The following is a 24027-nucleotide window of genomic DNA, read 5'->3' as shown; positions in this document are numbered from 1 at the left end:
TTTAAACCTTGAATCTACAGCAGCAGAAGAAAGAAAAGAGACCTATGCTCCTGTCAGATAACAGCAAACTAAAGCATCGTCAAAAGATTTCATGTGGCTTCAGTGGTTCAGCTGTAATCATATGAAGCTCCAAGAACACATATACTATATGGACAGTACAACATGTATTGCCATTGAGTCAGCGGTGCAAAAAACAAGCATCATATTGCTCGTAGTAAATGCATATTAGGACCTGGCCTGGCTGAAGAAAGAACATTAGCAAACTATTTATTTTGGCACACACAGAGTAGTTTTTAGAGCTTTGTATGATTACTGTTGAACCATGCATCAATTGGTACCGGGCCGCACAAGAAATCAGTAATTATTTCTGTTTTATTTACTATCTGAGACTGACCAATCTTTTATTTTGAAAAGTGACCATGTTTTCTCGCTTACATCTCGGTCACTTGAGCACCCAAATTTAACTCACAAGCAGCAAAATGAGTAGAAAACAGACGTCTTTGGAACGTTTCTTTGTGAGGAGGACAAGGCCCAATGAAGGACCCACCAACTGCCAAGCAATAGATCCACAACCCATTTGTCAATAAATCATGCGAATCCAGCATGTCTGTGCAAGAAGAAGATCAACTGCTGGAGATCGCAAATGACGGCGGACTTTTAGGGGTTGTTCGCATATCACAACTTTTCTAGCGTTCGCGCAAGTTCGTTATTTACAACAGAGGTGCGCGGCTTGCTTAGTCACTTGACAAGAACTGACCAATCAGCTTCAGCTTGTATAGAATACACTCATTTCAGTAGACTAATTATCTCAGGCAAACACAGAACACCCAAACACTGTAGTGCTTTGTAATTTTCTCCATAAATAAAACTTGTATCAGAGTGGCAGCAATGTTTTGTCAGCTTGTCACCGAAAACGGTTGATGGTTGCCTAGCAACCGCCCGGTCAACGGTAAAACTGTCAAGCATTGGTCTGCGGTGGTAAAAGAGTTGGGGACCACCGATCTAAAGTATCTTAACTTGTCTAAGGACATTGGAACAAGATGAGGGAAGAGTAATTAATAACAGAATTTAAATTTTTGGGTGAACTAACCCTTTAAATGGCCTCCACAGTAACCACACCTAGGCATGGGCCTTTTTAAATGTCTGAGTAAAAAAAAACTAAATTTGAACATGAACAACAACTTGAACACAATATGTTTTATTTTAGGAAATATTTTGGAACAGTAAACTTGTCAGACCAAATAAATCAAACAAATCATTAATCTGCTGTCTTTAATAGTTTTAAAAGCACAGATTTCTTTACAACACATAAAAAAACACATTAGAAAAACTTTACATATACCTTTGGAATGATATAGCAGATAATTCCAGAATCCAGCGGTTTTAAAACCTTGACTTTTCCGAAACCACTGTAAACCTTGAAACTGGTTATCATCTCATGTCTAACCACACCAGATCTCAATCCAACAGGGCACCTTTAGGAAGTGCTGAAACAGGAGATTTCCATCATGGACGTGCAGTCAACAAATCTGCAGCAACTATGTGATGCTATCATGTCTGTAGCACTTTTCTAGCACTTTGATGAATCTATGGCACTGAATTAAGGCAATTATGACTGCAGAAATGGTCCAACCTGAAACTAGCCAAAGGTGTATCTCATAAAAATGAAAGTTTTATGTACTTTCAACTTTATTAAGCAGATCAGAAGATTTGTCAAGCCTACTCGGCAAGATTGAGACATTTTTAAAAAGACATGCAAATCAAAAGAAGATATCACAGCAAGAAGGACACTGGTTTGAGCCTCGGCTGGCCAGTTAGCGTTTCTGCGTGAAGTTTGCATGTTCTCCCTGTGTTCACATGGGTTTCCTCCGGGTGCTCCGGTTTCCATAGTCCGGTTTTAAATTGTCCATAGTGTATGAGTGTGAATGAGAGCGTATAGGTGTTTCCCAGTGATGGGTTGCAGCTGGAAGGGTATACGCTGTGTAAAACATATGCTGGATAAGTTGGAGGTTCATTCCGCTGTGGCGACCCCAGATTAATAAAGGGACCGATAAGACAATGAGTTAATGAATTTTAACATCGTAATAGACTAATAATAGTAAATATTAATGATAAATATTAACAACAAAGTGCAAGGTAAAAAGTAACAGAAGCCGCGATATCTGCTTTCAGATGTATTTTCAGTTGTCAGGCACCCACATGAAAATCTACTATAGTAATTTACACTAAAAAGTAGTGCTTTTTTTAACCATACTGACACTGACATGTTCTGCAATCAGCTAAAATGTTGCTAGAATTTGTTTTTATGTATGGATGATACATATTGCATCACCAAAAATGATTGAGGTTATGTCGATGTGTCTATATATTGTTTATTGTGACAGGCCTAATGAGGTAAACATATGTAATTTTCCTTTAATCACGTGTTAGGACCAAAAATGTACCTTTTGTGAGAGATTTTGTCCCTTTATTTCTGAGAGTGCAGTTTTGAAAATACCTGTGTTCATGTAGACATGGTCCAAATCGAACAGCTCTGAGTAATGCCATGAAATGTTCATTCATAGAGTGATCGTGATTCCAGAGTAAAAGTGCATACATCTGCAAGCCCAAATAAACTAAAGATGTTAAAATAAATAAAACTCTAAAAATAAATCACACACTCATGAGAGACTACATTTCATCCGTGGTTTACAAAACCATATGCTCCATGCAAAACAGTTTAGCTGAACCAAGCCTGTGCAACATTTGCCAATCATTGATTATGCAGCAATTTCAACAAACCTTGGCGTAAATCTGTCCAACCAGAAAGCATGATATTAATCAAATTCTAATTTGAGCAGGCATGTTTTCACTTTGAGCCTTGATATGATAAACGAAAGTATTATAAGCCCTGTGTGATACTTCTACTCTTCAGCTCGCCCACCTTTCTCTGCGCTCTTTCCTGTCAGCACTGCGTCGCACCGTTCATGGGTACGACGGGGCTTCCTGTACGGCACTGTCCGCCCCTGCATCTTCATTCTTACTCACACACTTCTCAAGCATAACAATTCTCACCTCCCACAATGTGAAAAGGAGCCTGATACAAAACCCTTGGTGGTTTATTTGAAGAAACTAGCTGGCAGGTTTTATTGTGTTTCTCCAAACAATTTCGTCAGCTACGTTTATTTGACACTACAGGATAAACAGAAACAAATGAGACGGATTCATTCCAAATTTTCATCCAAGCCTATTCAGATCTGTTTGTGTTGAGAACGTTAGTTATAAAAGAAACTTTGTTTTGTCTCTCATCTCAAAAACTAAACATTCATAAAGACTAGCAAGAAGGATTAATTCATGTACTTGACATCTTCCAAACCCAAGACTATTTAAAACCATCTAACAAACTGGACATTGCGGTGTTATTTTAGTATCACTGGCTATGTTTTCATCCAAAGTTGCAGCTTTTATGTATACATTAAATTGAATTATTGCTTTGAATGTCTGTGAATGCAACACTATTTCCATTCCATGTGAACAAGAGCATAAGGTCATAATTTCCTGGGAAACTAGCATAATGTATCAGTATTATCAGCAATGAAAAATAAAGTTCCTGCAGTCAGAGAAACCATTTCCATCCATAATGCATTAGTTGTGCTTAGAGCGGAAGATGACACATATTGATTATTGTTAAAATAATCCAATGTTATCTTTCATTTAGAGTAGTGGTTTTCAAACTGTGGTACACATACCACTAGTGGTACGCAGGATTTCTTCTAGTGATACGCGGAAGAATCGCTGAATTAAAATAAATTAAATTAATTAATTAATTAATTAAAGTAAAAAAAAATGACCAACCTTTTAAACCTTTAACACGTACGATAACACTGATATGACCAGCAAATAGATTTTAATAGGCTAATATTGAATTTTCTTTTTTCTTTTTTAATGTTTGTTATGTATGCTATCATTTGAAGCAAATTTCCTCCACATATTTGTAACGGCTGTTGGGGGTGTATCCCGTATTTTTATATCCCAATGTTGACAAGTATAGACCTTTTTCTTAGAACACAAAATTACCCATTATGCTTTCCGTGTATGTGCAAGGAGAATGCTAAGAACTTCCGGTCGGCAGTTAATACCTATAAATGATTCACAATTAGACAGCTTTGAAACGGTAGTTTTCATCTGTTTTACTTGCTTTTAACATCTTTGAACTAATACTGCTGTCGATCAGCACCACCTCCTTGACTGATTATTTAAAAAATGCCATTAAATGGGAAAGAAAAAAACTCCTGCGAGGTATCTTTGTCAGATGGCATCTTGTGCCATTTAAATGAATCCTCGCCATCGCTAAAGTGAACATTTTCTATTTCTTTCAAACATATAACCAACCCAAATAAATGTAGTTCACCAAAATGTTTGACACACACTTGTAGCCTACTGTACTGTCCCACTAACACATTAGCCTCTTTTCCACTATCGTGCCAAACGGTTCTAAGAACACTTTGGTACGGTTACGGTTGTTTCTCCACTGAGCCCAGAATGGCGCAGCACGATTACAAACCGTTCTCAGCCCAAAATTTTTGGCATGGTTAAACAACCGTGCTGACAGATTCTGTGTGTTGACGCCACGACTCTGTTGCCAAGCTACCACAGCTGGCTCACGAAAACATCCACAAGTAGCTAAACTGCATTACATTTAATATAAAAAAATTATACAGGTCTAAACGATACAGTTTGAAAAGGGTTTTAAAACCCTTTAAAGAGCAGTCTCCTCGAGCAGCTACTTGTGCCGACATCACTACCACATGTTATGATGTAAAACTCAGTTTTGTGGTCATACGACCGCACTGTAACTGGAGTTTTGGAAAAACCTCACCCTGGCCAGAGTTTTCAGAAAGTTTTATTTTTGGTCACCTGATAACCTACTGCGTTTTCATGTGAACGATAGGCCAAACCTCATAGAAAAACACTGCATTTTACAAAATACCAATATTCCTGAGGACAGGGCCTTAGAAACCTATATAAAACTATTTACAATCATATATATAAAAGCTTTAAACAAATTCTACTGGAAACACATTATCATGTAATGTATACAACCCAGGCTCATTCTGAAAACATAGTCCCGTGGACGTTTCTGGAGACTGCGAAATACGTCCCGGGAGGTACGTATTTTTGCAGTTTTTGTTTCGCGAATCCGCGAGAGGCCGTTGTGTGCGCTTTTTTATATCTCGAATCTCTCTCGCGAGTGCCATTCGCGCTCGCGCTGTTCTCGCGTGAACCCACCAGAGGCCGCTGTCTGACTGACTGAATGATTGACTGTGCGACCGCCCAATCGGCTGACCCACCCTCCTCCTTCCCTGAACGTAACTAGTTTTACCGATTGACCCGCTCGCCCACTCACTTCCCTAAACCGAGAAACAACTTAGAAAAGCCGTCTAGAAAAAGAAAAGCCCTCGTCTGTTTTTTTAACCACGTTTTCGGATTTCACCACGTTCTCACCCTGTTTTGAACTCGTTCACTTTATTTTTTAGATTCTAATTTGTCTTACCTGATTTCTGGAACAGCTCTTCCTCGGACTCGAACCCGGTGGCCGTGGTCAACTCTTCCTCTCTGCATCTGAAGTCTGCAGACATACACGATGAGCTGACCGGACAAACTGGTTGCGGCAGAAAAGCCCTCCACGCGGAGGTAAACGGTCAGCCGGTGAGCGCGAATGGGAACAGCGTCATACCGCCCCATAGCGTTCGCTTAAAAAAAATTAAATGCAGCCATATGTACCTCCCGGGACGTATTTCACGGTCTCCAGAAACATCCACGGGACTACATTTTCAGAGTGAGCCTGGGTTGAATGTTTATGTAACGTCAGATTTAAGTTCTATGCTCTTTATTTTAAATTTACAGACTAACAAACAAAAAAATGCTTCCACCATGCTATTAAACCATAAGCCAGACACTATGACACACTGTCAACTTGTCAATCACTGTAATTGCACCAATCAATTCTCTGCTATTTTTGGCAATCATCATGAACTTCTTGTCTTTGAGGCATACGAGATAGACAGAAAGCCCATCACAAAAAGACAAGCTGGGAGAAATTAAGCATCTGTGGTAAAAGCATGATGCCAGAGGGCTTCCTCCATGACATTTACTGCTTACCGCTGGCCCAGCATGCTAACAGACAGTAAACAAAACAAAAGCACATGTGGTGTCACCGCTACAGACATCCATTTAGCACTGAAAACCTACACTGCAAGCAATATCACACACGACGACAACACTGTTATAACTAACAATGCCGTCTAAACAACAAACAAGCTACGGTACAATTTAAACATTGCTTTTTTTATAAATAGTATATATTTTCATACACTTTGTGTTAAAAGTCTAAAAAAGCAATCTAATAGCAATGGGTATGTTTTTCAGTTTGACTGATTGTTACTTTTTATGATAGATAGGCTTGATTTAAACCAATTCTGCAGTTTTGTAAGTGCAGTTAATTTTAAATAAGTGTGAGTGCTGCCATTTTTCAGAGGTCCCATAAAGGCTGCTTTTTCTTTTTGTATCTTTAGGTTTGTTTTGTATCTTTAGGTTTGCTCTTTAAAAAGACAAATTCAACTAAAATTGGACTAAATGCATCTTTTTTTTTGTTCTAACCAAACAAACCTAGGAAACTGAATTACTACAAATGTGATGTGAACACACATTTAATATTTATATTGTTTGCTATAGAAACAACTTAAAGGTCCTGTAAAAAAATTTAGATGTTAGTTTCAGGATAGTGAGATAGTTCAGTTTTAAGAATATCTTAGCTAGTGTGCTCTAAAACAGTGACAAAAATTTGCATTTAATTCACTTCCGTCTGAATGTATTAACGATTTTTTTTTCGCCCCCTCATACTTCAGTTTCTCATCAAATCTTGACCAATCAAATGCTCTCTAGAATCTGCCATGCCCCGCCCCCCTTATGATGCTTTTCATTTGATGTGCTTGAGCTCATCCACTCTCACTGGCAGAGCTGTGATAAAAACTAGTAATTTTTTAATTGTTATTATTGTTATTTTATTATTATTATCAATACTATTATTATTATTTTTAAAAATATTTTATTTCTTATTTTATATCTCTCTCTCTCCGTCTAATGTTATTTGTATGCTTTTGTGATTATTGTTTTTCTTATGACTATGTATATTATTTACCTTTTTTTAAAGATCTGTCTGTGATCCCATGGACTTCGTTCTGAATTTTTTGTATTGTCAGTTCAAGCAATAAAAAAGAAAAAATAAACAATTTAAAGCTCTTCACGGGACATAGATACCGGATGTTATTAGAAGCATGTTTTAAAATCCCAGAATCAAAATTTCTCTTTAAACCTAACTATATAGACTTTCCAATCAATAGTTGGCATGTACAACAGACCCTAAAAACGCATGCAGCTGAAAAACTTTTACTCTATTATAGTTCAATCCTGCAGCGCCTCCACAAATCTTTTGTGTTTTTGACCTGTGGTTTCTGGTCATCTATAATCACAACTCAACATTGCATATCTTGCGATGTGACTATTGCGGGCGCACACATTGCGATATCAATGCTCATATTGTGCAGCCCTACTAGCAAGTATTAGGTTAGATACTGTAACAGGGCAGGCCAGTAGACAGGAGGGGTTTGAATGGTTCGGAAGACCCACCCCTTACTGACAAAGGTCCAGAATTTGTGCCATAATAAGCTCATCTGTCCTATTTTGACTGCAATTACATCATAAATAGTAAAAAATAACCCATCGGAGAAGGCTTTAAGACCAAGCAGACTCCTCTGTTGGCTGCCGCTTCGGTGGGACTTCAGCTAATCAGTTTTGGCCAATTCTAACAAATATGTGTCATAAGTCCAACATCCAGCTGTGCAAGAAAATATACAATCTGACACACTGTAAGAGAAGTCTTCTTTCGCTACTGTATTGTTTTTAAATTAAAAAAAATAAAAAATTTTACAAGTAACTTTCATTAAAAATATTTTTATTATTTTTGTTAAAATAGCAAAATTCAGTTGAATGTGCTGGCCAGTTTGTTATTTGCCTAATAAATGACAATAGGCAACAGTTTTTAGTTGAAAACTTTAACAGATTTCCTTTTATTCTTAATGATATATGATGTAATAAATTTAAAAATAGGTCTTTTTTCTACATTTCTTTATTCTAAATTTTTTGGTACATCAAAAAATTTGGTTATGATGACTATCCGACAAGCTATTCCTACTAAAAATAGTGCTTAAAAATGGCACTAAAATGCAGTATTTAAATCTCATAATTAAATGGAAAATAACTGCTGATAACTCCACTTTTTGAGAAAAAAGAACCACTCCTTTCACCAGACTGGCTACGAGCCTGCATGGTCTCATAAATTATTTAAAAATAAAACTATTATAGACCTAAAAAAATAAAAACAATCAAGATACTAGTCAGTTCTAACAAATAACTGTTAAAGCGGCTTGCCATACTATTTCAGAAACAATCAAAGTAAGATAAGAAACAGCCATCAGGCCAACAGAGGAAGTGAGAATTTTCTTTTTCTGTTGTTTTCTGTTGATAGAAATGATGCAATGAACTGCAGCTGTTGTTGTTGTTGTTGTTGTAGGTGTAGGTGTGTCATTAAAGCAACAACATCCCAGCAAAATGTAGAACAAATCCAAACCCAACAGTGCAAAAGTTTGCACAAAACACTATAAAAAGCAATAAAAATAACAGCTTTTCACAAAAATCCATAGTTTCTACAATTAGTGTGAAATATTGAATACATTCAAATGAGCCTCTTAGTGTTTTGGGGGGATTGACCCCACTAATTAACGCTTGATCCCCCTCTGGAGGACATCAAAACAAAGGTATGGGGGGGGGGGAGATCTCTGATCTTAAATATTAAAAGTTAAAAAGGTATAATATAAATATTATACATATAACGATGGATACCATTATGAATGCATAATGCACCAAACAATGCTAGGAAAATATCATATCAGTCTGAAACTGGCAGTTCTAGAGCACTGATAGACATCTTAAGTATTTACAAAACACTTTTCTTGTAAAATAGGTGTTTTTATCTGCATGTAGCCTAAAAAAGAAAAATTAGACACATGATTTGTATAGTTTGACCTACAATAACGTCTAAAATAGTCATTGAATATCCCTTAAAACACTAAAAACGTATACATTTTATTAATAACTCAGATGTAAGTTAAATACATTTATAAACTTGATTCACTGAAGCATGTATTACCAAACTACTACCAAAAAAGTTGAAGTTTTATTACTATAATACACACACTGCCTTTTAATACACTGTAAAACCCAAAAAGTTGAGGTAACTCAAACCATTTGAGTAAACCGAACGCAACAAACCATTAAAGATAAAAACTAATCCGAGTACTATGAACTTAATACATTTGAGTAAACAAAGAAATTTGAGCACGGTAAAAATCAAATAATTAAAGAGAACTCAAACCAATTGACTACTATAAACACAGTAAGTTAAGGCAGCTTAAACAGTTTGGGGACACTGACTGCTACAAACCATTTGAGTAAAAAAAAAAAGTAATCTTTATGAGTACTGTGAACTTACTCTTTTTAAGTTTAAGTAATGAGGTACTTAATTAACACATTACCGAGAGTTTAAAACTCTTTTTAATTGAGTAGAAATAATTTTTTTAAATAAATTTTGAGTTAACTACACTCATTTAATTTGATACAGTTGACTGTTGGGTTTTACAGTATATAATAAGCTATCAGAATTAGTGTTTAATTTAGCTAAAGCCAGTGGTTTAAGAAGTATTGCATGCATTCTTACGCTGGTCAGGCCTGTTTTCTGATTTTTTTAAGACACATTTCAGTTAGCCAGAGCTCCCAACTAAACACCAGCCTGTCTGGCCACATTACGAGACCAACAATCAAGTTTAGACTTGCTTAAGCTACTCTTATAGCTCAAATCAAACAATCGTGAACGCAATAATACAATAATTACAGTAACCGTTGTCGGAAACTCTGTTACCATGGTGTTTTTTCTATGAGGGAAGCTTGAGATACAGTGTCAGTAACTGTTACACCCTGCACTTACACACACACGCTTCATATACAATAAAACAACTAAATATACATATAAAAAGTCTATATTCGTTAAATAAAGTAAACTTAATTACGGTTTAGTTTAGTTTCAACCGTTTTAACCGCATATTTAAATGTCAACAGTGGCGAGCGTTGTTTCATTCGCATTTTAACAAACTCAGAAATGGTAACGTTATGTTCAAAGTGTTTTGCTGAACTAGTTAACTCAACAACAAACTAAAAAAACAAAAGTTGGTTTAACAACAAACGTTAAAAACAAAAGATCTCGTTTATATTTATGTTACGAAGACATAAACAGAGTAAGTGACAGTATTTATCAACTCACCAAGACTGTTCGTAGATCCATCCATGACTAAATCAAACACTCCTTGCAGATTTCACAATTGTGGAATTATATGAGTATGTCCCATTGGCAGAAAGGCAGTGTGTGCTGTGAGCTGCAGCATTGCCTTGTGTTTGCGGGACCCTCGCGCACAATAAACACTGAGCCGCTGAGAGGATTGCAGAAGTTGCTGTAACTCTGAAATCACGAATCCAGGAAATGAGCACAGAGTGAATCTGTCTTTCGCATGAGGAGGCAAGTGCAGCTCAAAACCTGGATTCACTCCAGAAACCGCGTCCGTGTGAAAAACGTTGATTTCTAATTCATCCTTCTCCCCAGGCGAAGCGAAACTGAAATAAATCGCGCTAATCCGCTGCTGTTCCGTTCCCTCTCCCAAAACCCCGCTTAAAGCAAACTAAAAACAAAACTTTGACAGCTGCAGATGGGAGTTTTTTTTACTTGATACATCTCTGCCACCTAGTGTTGATGGATTGAATAACATAGGAACCAATATGTGAGAGAATGCGTCTTTCTAGTGTTTCAGGGGGAATTTTGTGGATGGCGCACCAGGAAACTCGCCGGTGCGTGTTTGAAGGAGACTTGACAGCAAAATGATCCGAGTCAATTCAGGGATCGTGAGTACGTTTTAAAGTATTATTTACGCATGTTTTGTAATTTATGGTCTCTTTTTATATCGGACAATTATAAATATGCTAAAATCCAAATGCGAAAGCCATACATAATGTGATTGTTGTATTATATAATTATGCATTACACTTGTTTGGCATTGAATTTCCAGGATAGATAGATAGATAGATAGATAGATAGATAGATAGATAGATAGATAGATAGATAGATAGATAGATAGATAGATAGATAGATAGATAGATAGATAGATTTCACAATAACGTGATGATCATTAATTTTAATAGATTTAAATTGAATCATTCAGATATACCTCTATTAATAAATATTGAGACCACTTGAAAATCCAATTTCTTTATGTTCCAAATTGAATTTTTATTTGAAATGGGGAAGAAATTCAGTAGAATAAAGTATAATTTAAAAAGCAATATTTTGAAGAAAGCTTGAAACCTGTCTCCATTGACTTAATTAACTTCTATCATAGGAAAACCATTCACTTTTTACTTGTATAGTTGGAAAACATTTCACTATTGACTTCTATAGTAGGAAAACCTATCACCATTTTCTATAGTAGGAAACCCTGTCCCCATTGACTTCTAAAGTAGGAAAACCTTTCACCATTGACTTCTATAGTAGGAAAACCTGTCCCCATTGACTTCTATAGTAGGAAAACCTGTCCCCATTGACTTCTATAGTAGGAAAACCTGTCACCATTGACTTCTATAGTAGGAAAACCTTTCACCATTGACTTCTATAGTAGTAAAACCTATCACTATTGATTTCTATTGTAGGAAAACCTGTCCCCATTGACTTCTATAGAAGGAAAACCTGTCACCATTGACTTCTATAGTAGGAGAACCTGTCACCATTGACTTCTATAGCAGGAAAACCTGTCACCATTGACATCTATAGTAGTAAAACCTGTCACCATTGACCTCTATAGTAGTAAAACCTGTCACCATTGACCTCTATAGTAGGAAAACCTGTCCCCATTGACTTCTATAGAAGGAAAACCTGTCACCATTGACTTCTATAGTAGGAGAACCTGTCACCATTGACTTCTATAGCAGAAAAACCTGTCACCATTGACATCTATAGTAGTAAAACCTGTCACCATTGATTTCTATAGTAGTAAAACCTGTCACCATTGACCTCTATAGTTGTAAAACCTGTCACCATTGACTTCTATAGTAGTAAAACCTGTCACCATTGACCTCTATAGTAGTAAAACCTGTCACCATTGACCTCTATAGTTGTAAAACCTGTCACCATTGACTTCTATAGTAGGAAATCCTGTCACGATTAACTTTTATAGTTGGAAAACCTGTCACCACTGACCTCTATAGTAGGAACAGGTTTTCAGCTTTCTTCAAAGATCTTCCTTTGTGTTCAAGTCCAATTCAAACCACTTTGGAACAAGTGAAGAGTGAAGAAATGACAGATTTACAGTTTTGAATGAACCATCCCTTTAACATAACAGTATATCATGACAAACTCTCGAGAAACAGAGAACTTCCAAGTAGTTATTAAGTTATTTCTAATTACTTTAAGATACATTGTCACAAAGAGTTAAATATTCTAATACTTTCTGCTGTTCCTTTTTAGGCTCATTTCAATACAGCTGTAATTGATCTGAAGTGATTTGTGATGTCGTCATCATGAGCGCCTCTCATCATCTGCTACGGTTGCAGTGCGTCAGGTGCCTTTCCCATTTTTTGGGGACACCTGTACGGCAAGTGATCCTGCCTGGCCGAGCACATCTGCAAACCCCTGGATCACAGCACATCTACGTCCAGGTACATGTTTACTTCTGAATAATGATGGATTTGAGATCATGGGTGCCTGCATTAAAGGGATAGTTCCCTCAAAAATGAAAATGTACCTACTATTTACTCAGTGTTTACAAACTTGATAAGTTTCTTTAAAATCTTAAACACAAAAGAAGATATTTTGAAGAATGCTGAAAACCGGTTACCATTGATCTCTATAGTAGGAACTAAAATAGTATGGAAGTCAATGGTTACAGGTTTTAAGCATTCTTCAAAATATCTTCTTTGTGTTCAATAGAAGAAAGAAATGTTTGGAACAAGTGAAGGGTGAGAAAATAATGACGGAATTTAATTTTTGAGTGAACTGTCCCTTTAACTCCTCTGTTTGTTTGTTTGTTTGTTTGTTTGTTTGTTTGTTTGTTTGTTTGTTTGTTTGTTTTAGCTCCTGAGGCCATTCCATCGCAGTGCAGTGTGTTCCACGGACCGTCAAAATCGGACAGACATTGAAAAATTAGTTGAAGATGAGACGCATCATAAAGACAAAACTTTAGTCACACATGATGATATTTTTGACCGAGCTGCTGGAGACTCAAAAACCAAAGTCGAATTTAACAGGGTGGTGGATGTTTTCAAAAGCAAGGACATTCGGCGACGAGGGCATGTGGAGTTTATATACGCCGCCCTGAAAAAGATGCCTGAATTCGGTGTAGAATGTGACGTTACCGTTTACAACAAACTCCTGGATGTGTTTCCAAAAGAGGTGTTTGTGCCACAAAACTTCATACAGAGGATGTTCAACCACTACCCGCGGCAGCAAGAGTGCGGAGTCCAGGTGCTGGAGCAGATGGAGAATTATGGTGTGTGTTTTTGATTTGAGATAATAGAAACTGAATAAATTGTGTTGTTGATTTGACAACTCTTCATTTTTATTATTTTGCCAGGTGTTATGCCAAACATAGAAACCAAGGTTTTATTGGTTCAGATTTTTGGGGAGAAGAGTCATCCCATAAGGAAGTTCCAGCGTATCATGTACTGGTTTCCTAAATTCAAGCACACAAACCCTTACCCCGTCCCACATGTGCTCCCCAGTGATCCAGTAGACCTCGCTCAGTTCTGTCTTACCCGGATTGCTGCTGATCTGGATGCTAAAATAACAATCTACCAGGTATGTTTATTTAAGCTCAGCAGTGCTGCATTTATTTAATAGTACAGTGTAGTTATATACAGGGTTCCCGCTTTTTCCATGAACACCACATTCAAGATTTTTTTTTTGCCTGAGCACCATTCATTTTAAATCAAGCACCTTTGTAATTCTTACCACAGCGTATGTAGCACCATGAAAGTCCTTATTGTACTTATCATTTCACTTACACTAAATATTTACATTACAAATATACAAATCACAGAGTAACTTTCTCACATTTTGACTGTTTTAAATGGTCGTTTTTAAAGATTTTAATAACATGTTTAAATGCAGTTTCTAAAATATTGATAAAATGTGCATTATTTGTCGTTATTATTGTATAAGAGTTACATTTAATTAAATATTTTTTTTTTTTTTTTGACATCAGCACATTACACTTGTTGAAATAACACCATAAACAAATTTAATTTCAAATCCAATTCAAGCAATTTCCAGCATCTATGTTGTTTTTATTATTATTTTTATTTATATATTTTTTTATTATTAATTGTTAACAAAACATACAGGCTGAAAAACCTATATAATGAAACATATCAATTAAAAAAAAAACACCCCCCTCCCCTGCGGTCTCTTGAAACTGGGCTTTACAATGAATAGAAGTTAACATAAAAACAAAAACAGAATACAGTATCAAATATCAATTATACAAAGCAAGGCAATCATTCTGGATCCTGATCATTTCTTTGTGCAATAAACAAGGAGATTTTGTCAGCAGCCAAAGTCCAGATCTGTAATGTACCCATTTGTACCAAGTTCACTCGCGCCGTGGATAACTCCAACATTATAATGTCTTGAAGTAGCATCTATGTTGTTTTTAAGTACTTTCTAGGCCTTAAATCGATATGTCTGAAAGGAAAGTACTTTCATGAAGTGTGGAAACCCTGGAAATATTATTTCAATTTTAAATAAATTTTCTATTTTATTCTGATTTAAAGAATTATATTTAAATATATTTTAAAATGTAATTTTAAGTCTTAAATTTCAAAAGCACATTTTTTGCATTAAAAAATTGTAAATTCACTGAAATATTGTGTTGTAGGTCTTAAATCATTTTAAACAGGTCTTAATGTACCTGTTCTAACTTACCGGTTGGGCCAGATGGAACCTGCGGACATTTTTTGCTATTTCTGCCCAAAATTTTTGTACAAATCTGCGGATTTATGCGGAATGATTTTGGGAGTATCATCACTAAAAGCTTAAAATATGCAATAAAAAGTGATACCTTTTAAACTTGAATTTAATGTTTACAATGCAAATCCATCTTGATCTACTTATTTAGTAAACAAAGCAAGACTCTCATATATCGACTAAAAGACTGAAAATATTCATTTGCAAAGTGTATTGTAAATAAATCGTATAAATATTTTCATATTAGTCAACAAAATTAATTTTAAAACTGAATAAATCTAAATTTACAAACATTTACACAAGTAAATAAACAGAATGAATGATGGGCTAAAAATCTGCAGAATTCCGTGCGCGCAGATTCCGTGTGGGGTTACATATCGGGCCGACACATGACAACTTTTTTTTTTATATTTAAGTTTTTTTATTGCAAAGAAAAGCAATTCAAAACAGCTGTTAAGACATGTTTTACAGAAAATTCTCCAAAATAAATTTGCTAATCTAATTTAGAAAACTAAAGCAACACATCCATTACATGATCTTCCATTAACACAAAAATTATCCGCTTGTTAAGTGTGACGTCACGTGAAGCGGCTTCCGGGTCCAAGCGCTCTATTCAACTGAATGGGGAGACTCATGAAATGGTAATAATAAACATTTACAAAGCGATTTAATGCTTTCGAAAATCACGATCGCAATATATGTCCATGTCTAAAATCCGATGGCCAGAAAGTGATTCATTGTTTATAAATTGTTAACATTTTGGTATTTGTTAAGGAGCAAGCCCAGAGATTGTTGTGTACACTGATTTTATATAAACTTAACTTTAATGTGTGATGGCAATAAAACTAATGATTTCTCCACTCAAATGAATGGCGGCTTGGACCCTGAAACAGTATACATACGTCACAAACACGTCACCACTTAACAAGCGGATTTACAGACGTAACCAGGCCAATAGAAAAAATCCTAAGTGTTTAGCCCTGTATACGTCTAAAATTTCTTTCATAATAGTCTTTAAAATCGTAAAGAAACCTGCAGAAACCCAGATGCAATGCTGAATATTCAGCAGCCATTATTCCAGATCCTTCAGAAATCATTGTTATACCCAGATTTAGTTCTTAAGAAACAATTCTTATTATCCAATTGAAAACAGTGTTTATTTCTATTTAAGTAACATTATAAATCACTGTAGTGTATTTTGTATTTAAAGTGCCTCCTGCTAAAAAGTATCTCATCGGTCTCATTCTTTTATTGGTAGTGTGTATTTCACAATGTTAGGAAATAATAAAGGCTTTCAGTCTGATAAATGTGATTTATTATCTTTTACTCTTTGCAGTATCCGTCAACAGACATCACAGAGACAGGAGAAGAGATCACACGTCCTCATATTGTTGGTATGTACTGTAGGTCTAACCATTAAATGTTTTCCATGTCTTTTAACTACCACTGAAAATATGAAAGATCTCATTTGTTTATCAACAAAATGCTTTGGGTCTTTTTAATACAAGTTATAATTATTTAAATCCAACAAAACAAAAGCTCAAATGAACATAATTTGCTTGCCCTAAAGTTATTATGAATACTTTTTTGTTTTTCTGTTAAAAACCTCAAAAATATACTTTGAAGAATGTTTGTAACTAGATGCCACTAATTTTTAATTTCTGGATATTGTTTGGAGAAATAAGCACGAAAAAGAGCCTATCGCATCTTTCATGTTATCAGGTATCCAGAGTCCAGACCAGCGCTCTCTTCTGGCCAAACACAATCCCTGCAAGCCTGTGTTTGTGGAAGGCCCATATCCACTGTGGCTCAGGCAAAAGTGTGTTCATTACTACCTGCTCAGAGCAGACCCTATACCTCCTGAGGAAAAGGTACTGGCATCGGGCTACTGATGGCATTTAATACATTTGCTTAATATATTATTATTTACATATATTTGATGTTCTTTTGAAACAAGCCCTTTATGGTCCCTAATGCTGCATTTGTTTGATTACAAATAAGTAAAAGTACTATTTCTTTTTATTATTATTATTATCAAAACTAAAGAGTTTTTACTGCCTTATATAATTATGGAAACTTAGTTTAACAATTTGGATAAAAAAATAATAATAAAAAAAAAATATATATATATATATACATTCAGCCAAGATAGATCTAATTAATTGAAAAACATCAATCGACAGTGTTTGCATTAATAATGTCTCAAAGGAAATCAATTTTCAAATAAATTGTGCATGATTGTTTTTAAATATTATATGCAGTAAAAACTATTTTCAACGCAACATGATTGTATTTAAATCCTTAATAATAATTTGGAATGACTAGTAATTAATAAATACTGCAATGTTTAATAATAATATCAATTGATTCTTTAAAAATCTCCATTCCAGATTATGTTTTAGCATCTGATTTTTCATCAGGTTGAAGAAGAAATTGACCCTGAGATGATCTGCCCAGAGCAGAGTCTGTTCTTCCCTCAGCGAGTAGAGCTTGATCTGAATGTAGACATGGGTGACGATCACAGTTTCAATGTAGATGAAGGTGAGACTCATACTGCTTTATTAACTTAAACTTTACACGACAATGATGTAGCCAAAAATGCAAACGTTTTACCCTTGCGTTTTGAAAAAGTTCCACTTCATGTCACAATCTTTACATAGCAGCAAAAATGCTGTATTATGTACGCCAGGCCTGTAGTTTGTGCTATCACCTTGTTGGTAAACCGTACCTGTAGGGAACTTACAATGCACAGGCACTTGTGTGTTATTTGCTGTGTGTGTAAGATGGGTCTCCACTTTTGGTTGTAATGTGTAGTAAATCCGCACTGAAGTGATAGGATAGCAGATGAAGTGGTAGGATACACTAGAGAAGCAACAATACTACCATGTACTCTTTATCTATCATGTAATTTTTTTTTTTTTTTATATATTTTCCAAATGATGTTTAACAAAGCAAGGAAATTTTCATAGTATGTCTGATAATATTTTTTCTTATTTGTTTTATTTCGGCTAGGATAAAAGCAGTTTTAAATTTTTTTAAAACCATTTTAAGGGCACAATTATTAGCCCCTTTAAGCTATATATTTTTTCGATAGTATACAGAACAAACCATCGTTATGCAATAACTTGCCTAATTACCCTAACCTGCCTAGTTAACCTAATTAACCTAGTTAAGCCTTTAAATGTCACTTCAAGCCAGGGGTCACCAAACTTGTTCCTGGAAGGCCGGTGTGTTGAGGCCAGTTGGAGCTAAACCCTGCAGGGACACCGGCCCTCCTGGATCGAGATTGATGACCTCTGCTTTAAACTGTATAGAAGTGTCCTAAAAATATCTAGTCAAATATTATTTACTTTCATCATGGCAAAGATAAAATAGATCAGTTATCAGAAATGAGTTATAAAAGCTATTATGTTTAGAAATGTGTTGAAGAAATCTCTCCGTTAAACAGAAATTGGGGAAAAAAATAAACAGGGGGCAACCAATTTAAGGGGTCTAATAATTCAGGGAGGCTAATAATTAGCATTTCAACTGCACCAGGGGCCCTCAACCTTTTTACCACTGCAGACCGGTCAACGCTTGACAAATTTACCACGGACCGGAAGGGTGGGTGGTGGGTGTAGCGGTGTTTCATAGGTTGTAGGTTGCTAGGCGACCATCAACCATTTTCTCAGAGGATTGACAAGCTGAAAAAACATTGCTGCCACTCTGATACAAGTTTTATTTATGGAAAACGATTACAAAGCACTGCAGTGTTTGAGTGTTCTGTTTTTGACTGAGATAATTAGTCTACCGAAATGTGTATATTCCATACAAGCTGAAGCCAATCGGTCAATTCTTGTCACGTGACTCGAGGTGTGCTCGAAGAATTCATTCGATTGTGTGTCTGGAAGGCGCAAGTGCGTCATGCTGCTTGTGCGTGCAAACTGCACACCTCCATTGGAAACAACGAACTTGTGTGAACTCTAGATAAGATGCGATATGCGAACGGCTGCTAACAGGCCACCGTCAATTGCGATCTGCAGTAGTTGATCTTGCACAGACATAGTGGATTCACCTGATTTGTTGGTAAATGGGTTGTGGATCTATTTCTTGGCAGTTTGCAGGTCCTTCACTGGGCCTTTTTCCTTTAGCAAAAAAACTTTCCAAAAACGTCTGTTTCTTACTCATTTTGCTGCTTGTGGGTTAAATTTGGGCCGAGAAGTAAGCGAAAGAATACGGTCATTTTTCAAAATAAAAGATCGATCAGACTAAGATAATAAATAAATTGAAAATACTGAATGCTTTCTTGTGCGACCCGGTACCAATTGATCCATGGACCAGTACCGGTGGTTGAGGACCATTGCTATATACTATATATATCATTCTATATATACTAAGACTTTTGTTTTCTGGTGTTTACAGAATCACAACAAAGATAGCTTTTTTAAACGCTTCTGTGTTGAAACCTGTTTTTCTGTGCTTTCAGTCCCTAAAAAAATGTTGTCATGTAAACAAATACACAAAACATATTGACCTTATTCTTGATTCAATTGGCTGCACCTGCTCATACGCGCAGAATAAGGTCAGAAGATATTTCCCATCTTTGATTTGTTGCCATGTAAATGGCCTCTTTCCTATTACGCTAATATATTTGTACATGCTTTATATTAAAATGGTATTCTATTGATTTATGAACCTGTTTAATATGTGTATCTACAAAATCTATAAAAAATGTAATTATCTAATAATATGGAACAATTCTGACCCGATTTATTAATTCCAAGAAGCACTGTTTTACAGACCTATTATACTGACTGACACATATGCAGCTTCTTCCCCAACTGTTTACATTCACAGACACAACCAACATTGTGTTAAAACTACATAACCTTTTGTGTATGTAAAAAAAATAATAAAATACTCTATGCAACAAGTCATCTGAAGGCCAAATTCTGTGTGCATACTTTGTATCTATGTGCTTAGTAACAGAGTTAAATCAGCAAGGCTTTAAAGTACTTATGAAATCAAACTAACCATATTGATTTAGTTAGCTCAGATTGCTAATTTGGTGGTGAACAATTCATCTGTGCATGTCATTAATCTAAAATTAAAATCTGTAAATGCACGTCCTTTTTGTTTTCAAATAAATTCTCAGATTATGTCTGTTTGGGGTATTGGTTGGAGGGGCGTGGTTGGGGCGTTAACCCACGCCCCTTCAACTGTTAACAGCACCATGACAACAAACAGAAATAGTGAGGAGAGGTGTCTGTTAGGTTGTAATAACTCTCCCGAAACCTTTTTCCAGATCTTTCTGAATAAAAAGCCTATTTTACTATATCCAATCAGCTTGCAGTAGAAAAAACAAGCCACGCCTGCTGTTTTCTAATTTAATATTCAGTTTCTTTAGGAACTGGCACGATACAAACCAAAAGAAAATGGTTGCAGCTTTTGGTTTATGTGGACTTTAAAACCCGCACAGATGTTTTGTTTGTTGTTGTCAGAGTAACTGAGGCACAAGCTGTGAAGGCCCTCTTCTGGAAAGGGGGCGGGGAGAAGCAGCTCATTTGCATATAAAGTAATACACACAAAAACATGGCATTCACAGCATGGAATAATAAATCATCCGTGAAACCTGAGGAGTCTTAATAAATCTCTTAATATGATTATTAATGGAATTGTTTGCATATCACCTAATTTTAAGCAATGATTTCTGCTGATTTGTTTCTGCAGTGGAAGAGGGGGCAGTTTATGCTATGTGTATGGCCGGCCAGGGTGACCAAGCCACTCTGTCTCAGTGGATTTCTGGTCTTCAGGAGACCTGTCCCATATTGGGCCAGATTCCTACAGTGTTTCGACTGGAGTCTGGACCTAGAGAACTGCAAACCTCAACAGATGATCATCAAAGACCCGAGCAGGAGTCTGAAACGGATCAAATTATAGAGGATGACGAGGAACCTCGACACTCACAAGGAGTCAAACAGTGAAAGTTTGGCGTTCTACTGTGGCATGTCAATGAATGGCCTGTTTATGAAGATCTCACTTAATATCTAGAAGACTTTGGGAGCTGTACATTAATCTAAACAAAATATTTTTAATTTACTTTATGTATTGTCTCATTTCAGTTAGTAACCAGATACCGACTGATGTTTGGTCAGTTACACGTTATTTTTGAGATCTGTATAAATTATGCAAAGTGTCTGTATATTACAAACTGATCTGGTAGTGCAATAAAACATTTCATCAGTACTTTGATTGCCATTTTATTTACATTTAAAATAAATATTTTATATATATATATATATATATATATATATATATATATATATATATATATATATATATATATATATATATATATATATACATATACACACACACACACACACACACACACACATATATATATATATATATATATATATATATATATATATATATATATACACGCACATATACAGTACACACACACACACATATATATATATTATTTATTTATTATAAGAATTTTAGTTGACATTTTAAGGTATTAGTTTTAGGAACAACCTAATTTTATTATATATTGCTAAAAGGCATGCAAGGCTAATTAAAGGGCCATGAAACCCCCCCGTCTTCGCAGGGTGTTTTCACACCTCTAGTTTGAAAAAGTCAGGAAAGTGGGTGAGTCCAGCTCTGTTTAGGTGGAAGTGGCGAAAGAGGGAAGGATTTGCATGAAAAGGGGAGTTTCTGTTCCCTGTGAAAACCATGCAGATGCAGGGGAAAAAGAAAGTGTTTTTAAATGGACATTAGTAATTGAATTAATTGCCAAATTCTTAATTTGTGCAATTTGGCACTTTCACTTTCATTCAGGAACATTTTATGCATGCTCCCTGTGACAAATGAGATACTGGATGCGAGGAACTGCTGGAAAGTGTAGTTTAATGGAATGTTTGAAAACCGCACGGCGTATGGTGGAAAAAAAACTCTGCATATCTCTGTAACTTAGATGCACTCGGTAGGTATCGTCAGAAAGCCGTGTGTGTATAACGTTAGACTATCTAGTCACAAAATGCAGCGAAAATCCTACATGACGGTTTTAGTTTAAGGCGTTTATGTTTACATTCGGAGAGCAGCGTTTACAGAGGATCTTTCAGTCCATAATATTGTAGTGATAATAATATACTGTAAATGTAGTAACTAAATCATTTAGATTAAGGTATGTCTTTAAAAATTTAAAGAGTACTGCTGATGATACAATCTAACTTTGCCTCTGAATAAACACAAACAAAGAACACTGATCACACAATTACTAAATCTGTAGAGACAAGACAACCAACACCAACTGGAGCCGCGTCTTTATTAAAAGGAGAGGAGTGGCAAATCTGGATTTCACCATTTCCAGATGCAAAAAGCTCTCGGGTAAAACAAATGCATGTTAGCAGACCACTGTAATCCACACATGAGTCCAACTGCGCTCTCATAGCGGGGAATTGAAAACAAAACCTTTGTTGCGGCACATTTATAAACACAACACTGACGACCCATGTCTCCAAACAATTCTTCTTCTTCCACTTGTTTAAATTACGGTTGGCAGCACAACGGGGCATCTCTCTGCCGTCTGATCACTGTAACGGGTCTTTGAAGCCTATCATGCATATTATTGAAGTTGCACCTCATTAACAATAGAGCGCCCTGTATGGTTCGAACAAAGTCTATCCCTTGAACTAACGATAAAAGCTCAAAGACGTCACTTTGTAACTGCCGGTACAGGCAACCAATCTTCACACTGGAATTTACACAAGGATCTCATCGCTGTGACGTAGCTTCAAAATTTATTTTCAAACTGGAAGAACGAAATTGCTCAAAATATCTGTCCTAATAGTCTTTTTAGCAGCATGGGGGACAGATCTATGACTGTCAACATCTCAAAAAATGTGTTTTGTGACCCTTTAACATGTTTGAAATGACAAACAACCAAACAAAAGGTGCAAAAGATTTACTAGATAGACCAAAGCAAAATTAATTTAATGTTTACTTCCCTTATTTCCTAAAGACTAATATTATGTTTGCTAAGCTGTATATGATCTTTGATGATTCTCATCCTTGTGCTATTTTAAAAATGTGGTTTAACCAAACATTTGCACACGCTGCACAAATATTTACCACACTCTCACTCTCAGCTAGTAATTAACTACAGTGGTCTAACATAAATTATATCTGAGGCTCCTGAAAAGTCAATAAATGAAGTACAAAATAATATATACATTATGCAGTGCAACAATTTATTACAAAAAGAAAAAGATCATTATCATATGAATATAAAATGTGCAATTCTTATTATTACAGAATAGCATTCATTTTGTTTGTGGGAATGTTTTTATAGACTGATCTTAAATTTCTGTTATGTCATTTACAGGCCCGGCATGGTTTTGAATGTTTCCAGGATCTAAAAATACATTTAAATGAGGCTCAGCAGTGCCTCGAGGAGAAAAAAAAGTGCAATCAACATTTCCGAACATATTAATTTCTTAAATTTCTATGGTAAAACTGATGGTACTCAAAAAAACGTAAAAAATAAAATAAAATCTTCACACACATTGCATGATGTTAATCAATACGGCAAGAAGAAATAAATAAGGTTTCAGTGGACAATAATGATGAATATAATAGAAGTCTAGTGTACTACTGCTAGATTTACCATAGTACTTACTAAACAGCAATACCCATAACAAAATCAGCTATTAGTGATGTCTCAATCAGGGTTTTGTGCCCCAATCCTATCCAAGTATTTACTAATACCCAATCACAATCTGATACTTGTCAATTCTATAGGAATGTATGTCAGCGCACACTTCAAGTACATTAAAGGTATTAAAATCAACGCAATGTATATAGAGTTGTGCAGATATGTGATG

General features: G+C 35.6%; 2 protein-coding genes and 1 long non-coding RNA gene across 12 annotated transcripts in view; 2 read left to right on the top strand and 1 right to left on the bottom strand.

The window, feature by feature from the left end:
• eml3 (EMAP like 3) overlaps positions 1–10632 on the bottom strand; it is an 87666-nt gene extending 77034 nt beyond the window's left edge. For all 3 annotated transcript variants that reach the window (XM_087260694.1, XM_087260695.1, XM_087260696.1), the window contains exon 1: positions 10415–10632. In XM_087260694.1, the coding sequence (XP_087116820.1) occupies positions 10415–10439 (25 nt within the window). In that variant the 5' untranslated portion in view covers positions 10440–10632. The remainder of the gene's footprint in view (positions 1–10414) is intronic.
• LOC147835943 (uncharacterized) lies at positions 3924–6967 on the top strand. Its single transcript, XR_015495490.1, has 3 exons — positions 3924–5147; positions 5852–6677; positions 6814–6967. It is a non-coding gene; the product is annotated as an uncharacterized LOC147835943 (long non-coding RNA).
• A 319-nt stretch (positions 10633–10951) lies between the features above and the next one.
• Positions 10952–24027, top strand: part of ecsit (ECSIT signaling integrator) — a 47037-nt gene continuing 33961 nt past the window's right edge. The window contains 8 exon segments of one of the 8 annotated variants that reach the window (NM_001242938.1): positions 10952–11046; positions 12662–12852; positions 13268–13682; positions 13767–13990; positions 16494–16551; positions 16880–17028; positions 17578–17698; positions 20867–21388. In NM_001242938.1, coding sequence (NP_001229867.1) covers positions 12715–12852; positions 13268–13682; positions 13767–13990; positions 16494–16551; positions 16880–17028; positions 17578–17698; positions 20867–21120 — 1359 coding nt within the window. In that variant the 5' untranslated portion in view covers positions 10952–11046; positions 12662–12714 and the 3' untranslated portion in view covers positions 21121–21388. 8 annotated transcript variants of the gene reach the window in all.

This window comes from Danio rerio, chromosome 7 (genome assembly GCF_052040795.2).
Source record: "Danio rerio strain M-AB ecotype USA chromosome 7, GRCz13ab, whole genome shotgun sequence".
Lineage (NCBI taxonomy): Eukaryota > Metazoa > Chordata > Actinopteri > Cypriniformes > Danionidae > Danio > Danio rerio.
Note: the sequence above shows the minus strand (reverse complement) of the source record. Positions and strands in the feature narration are given on the sequence as shown.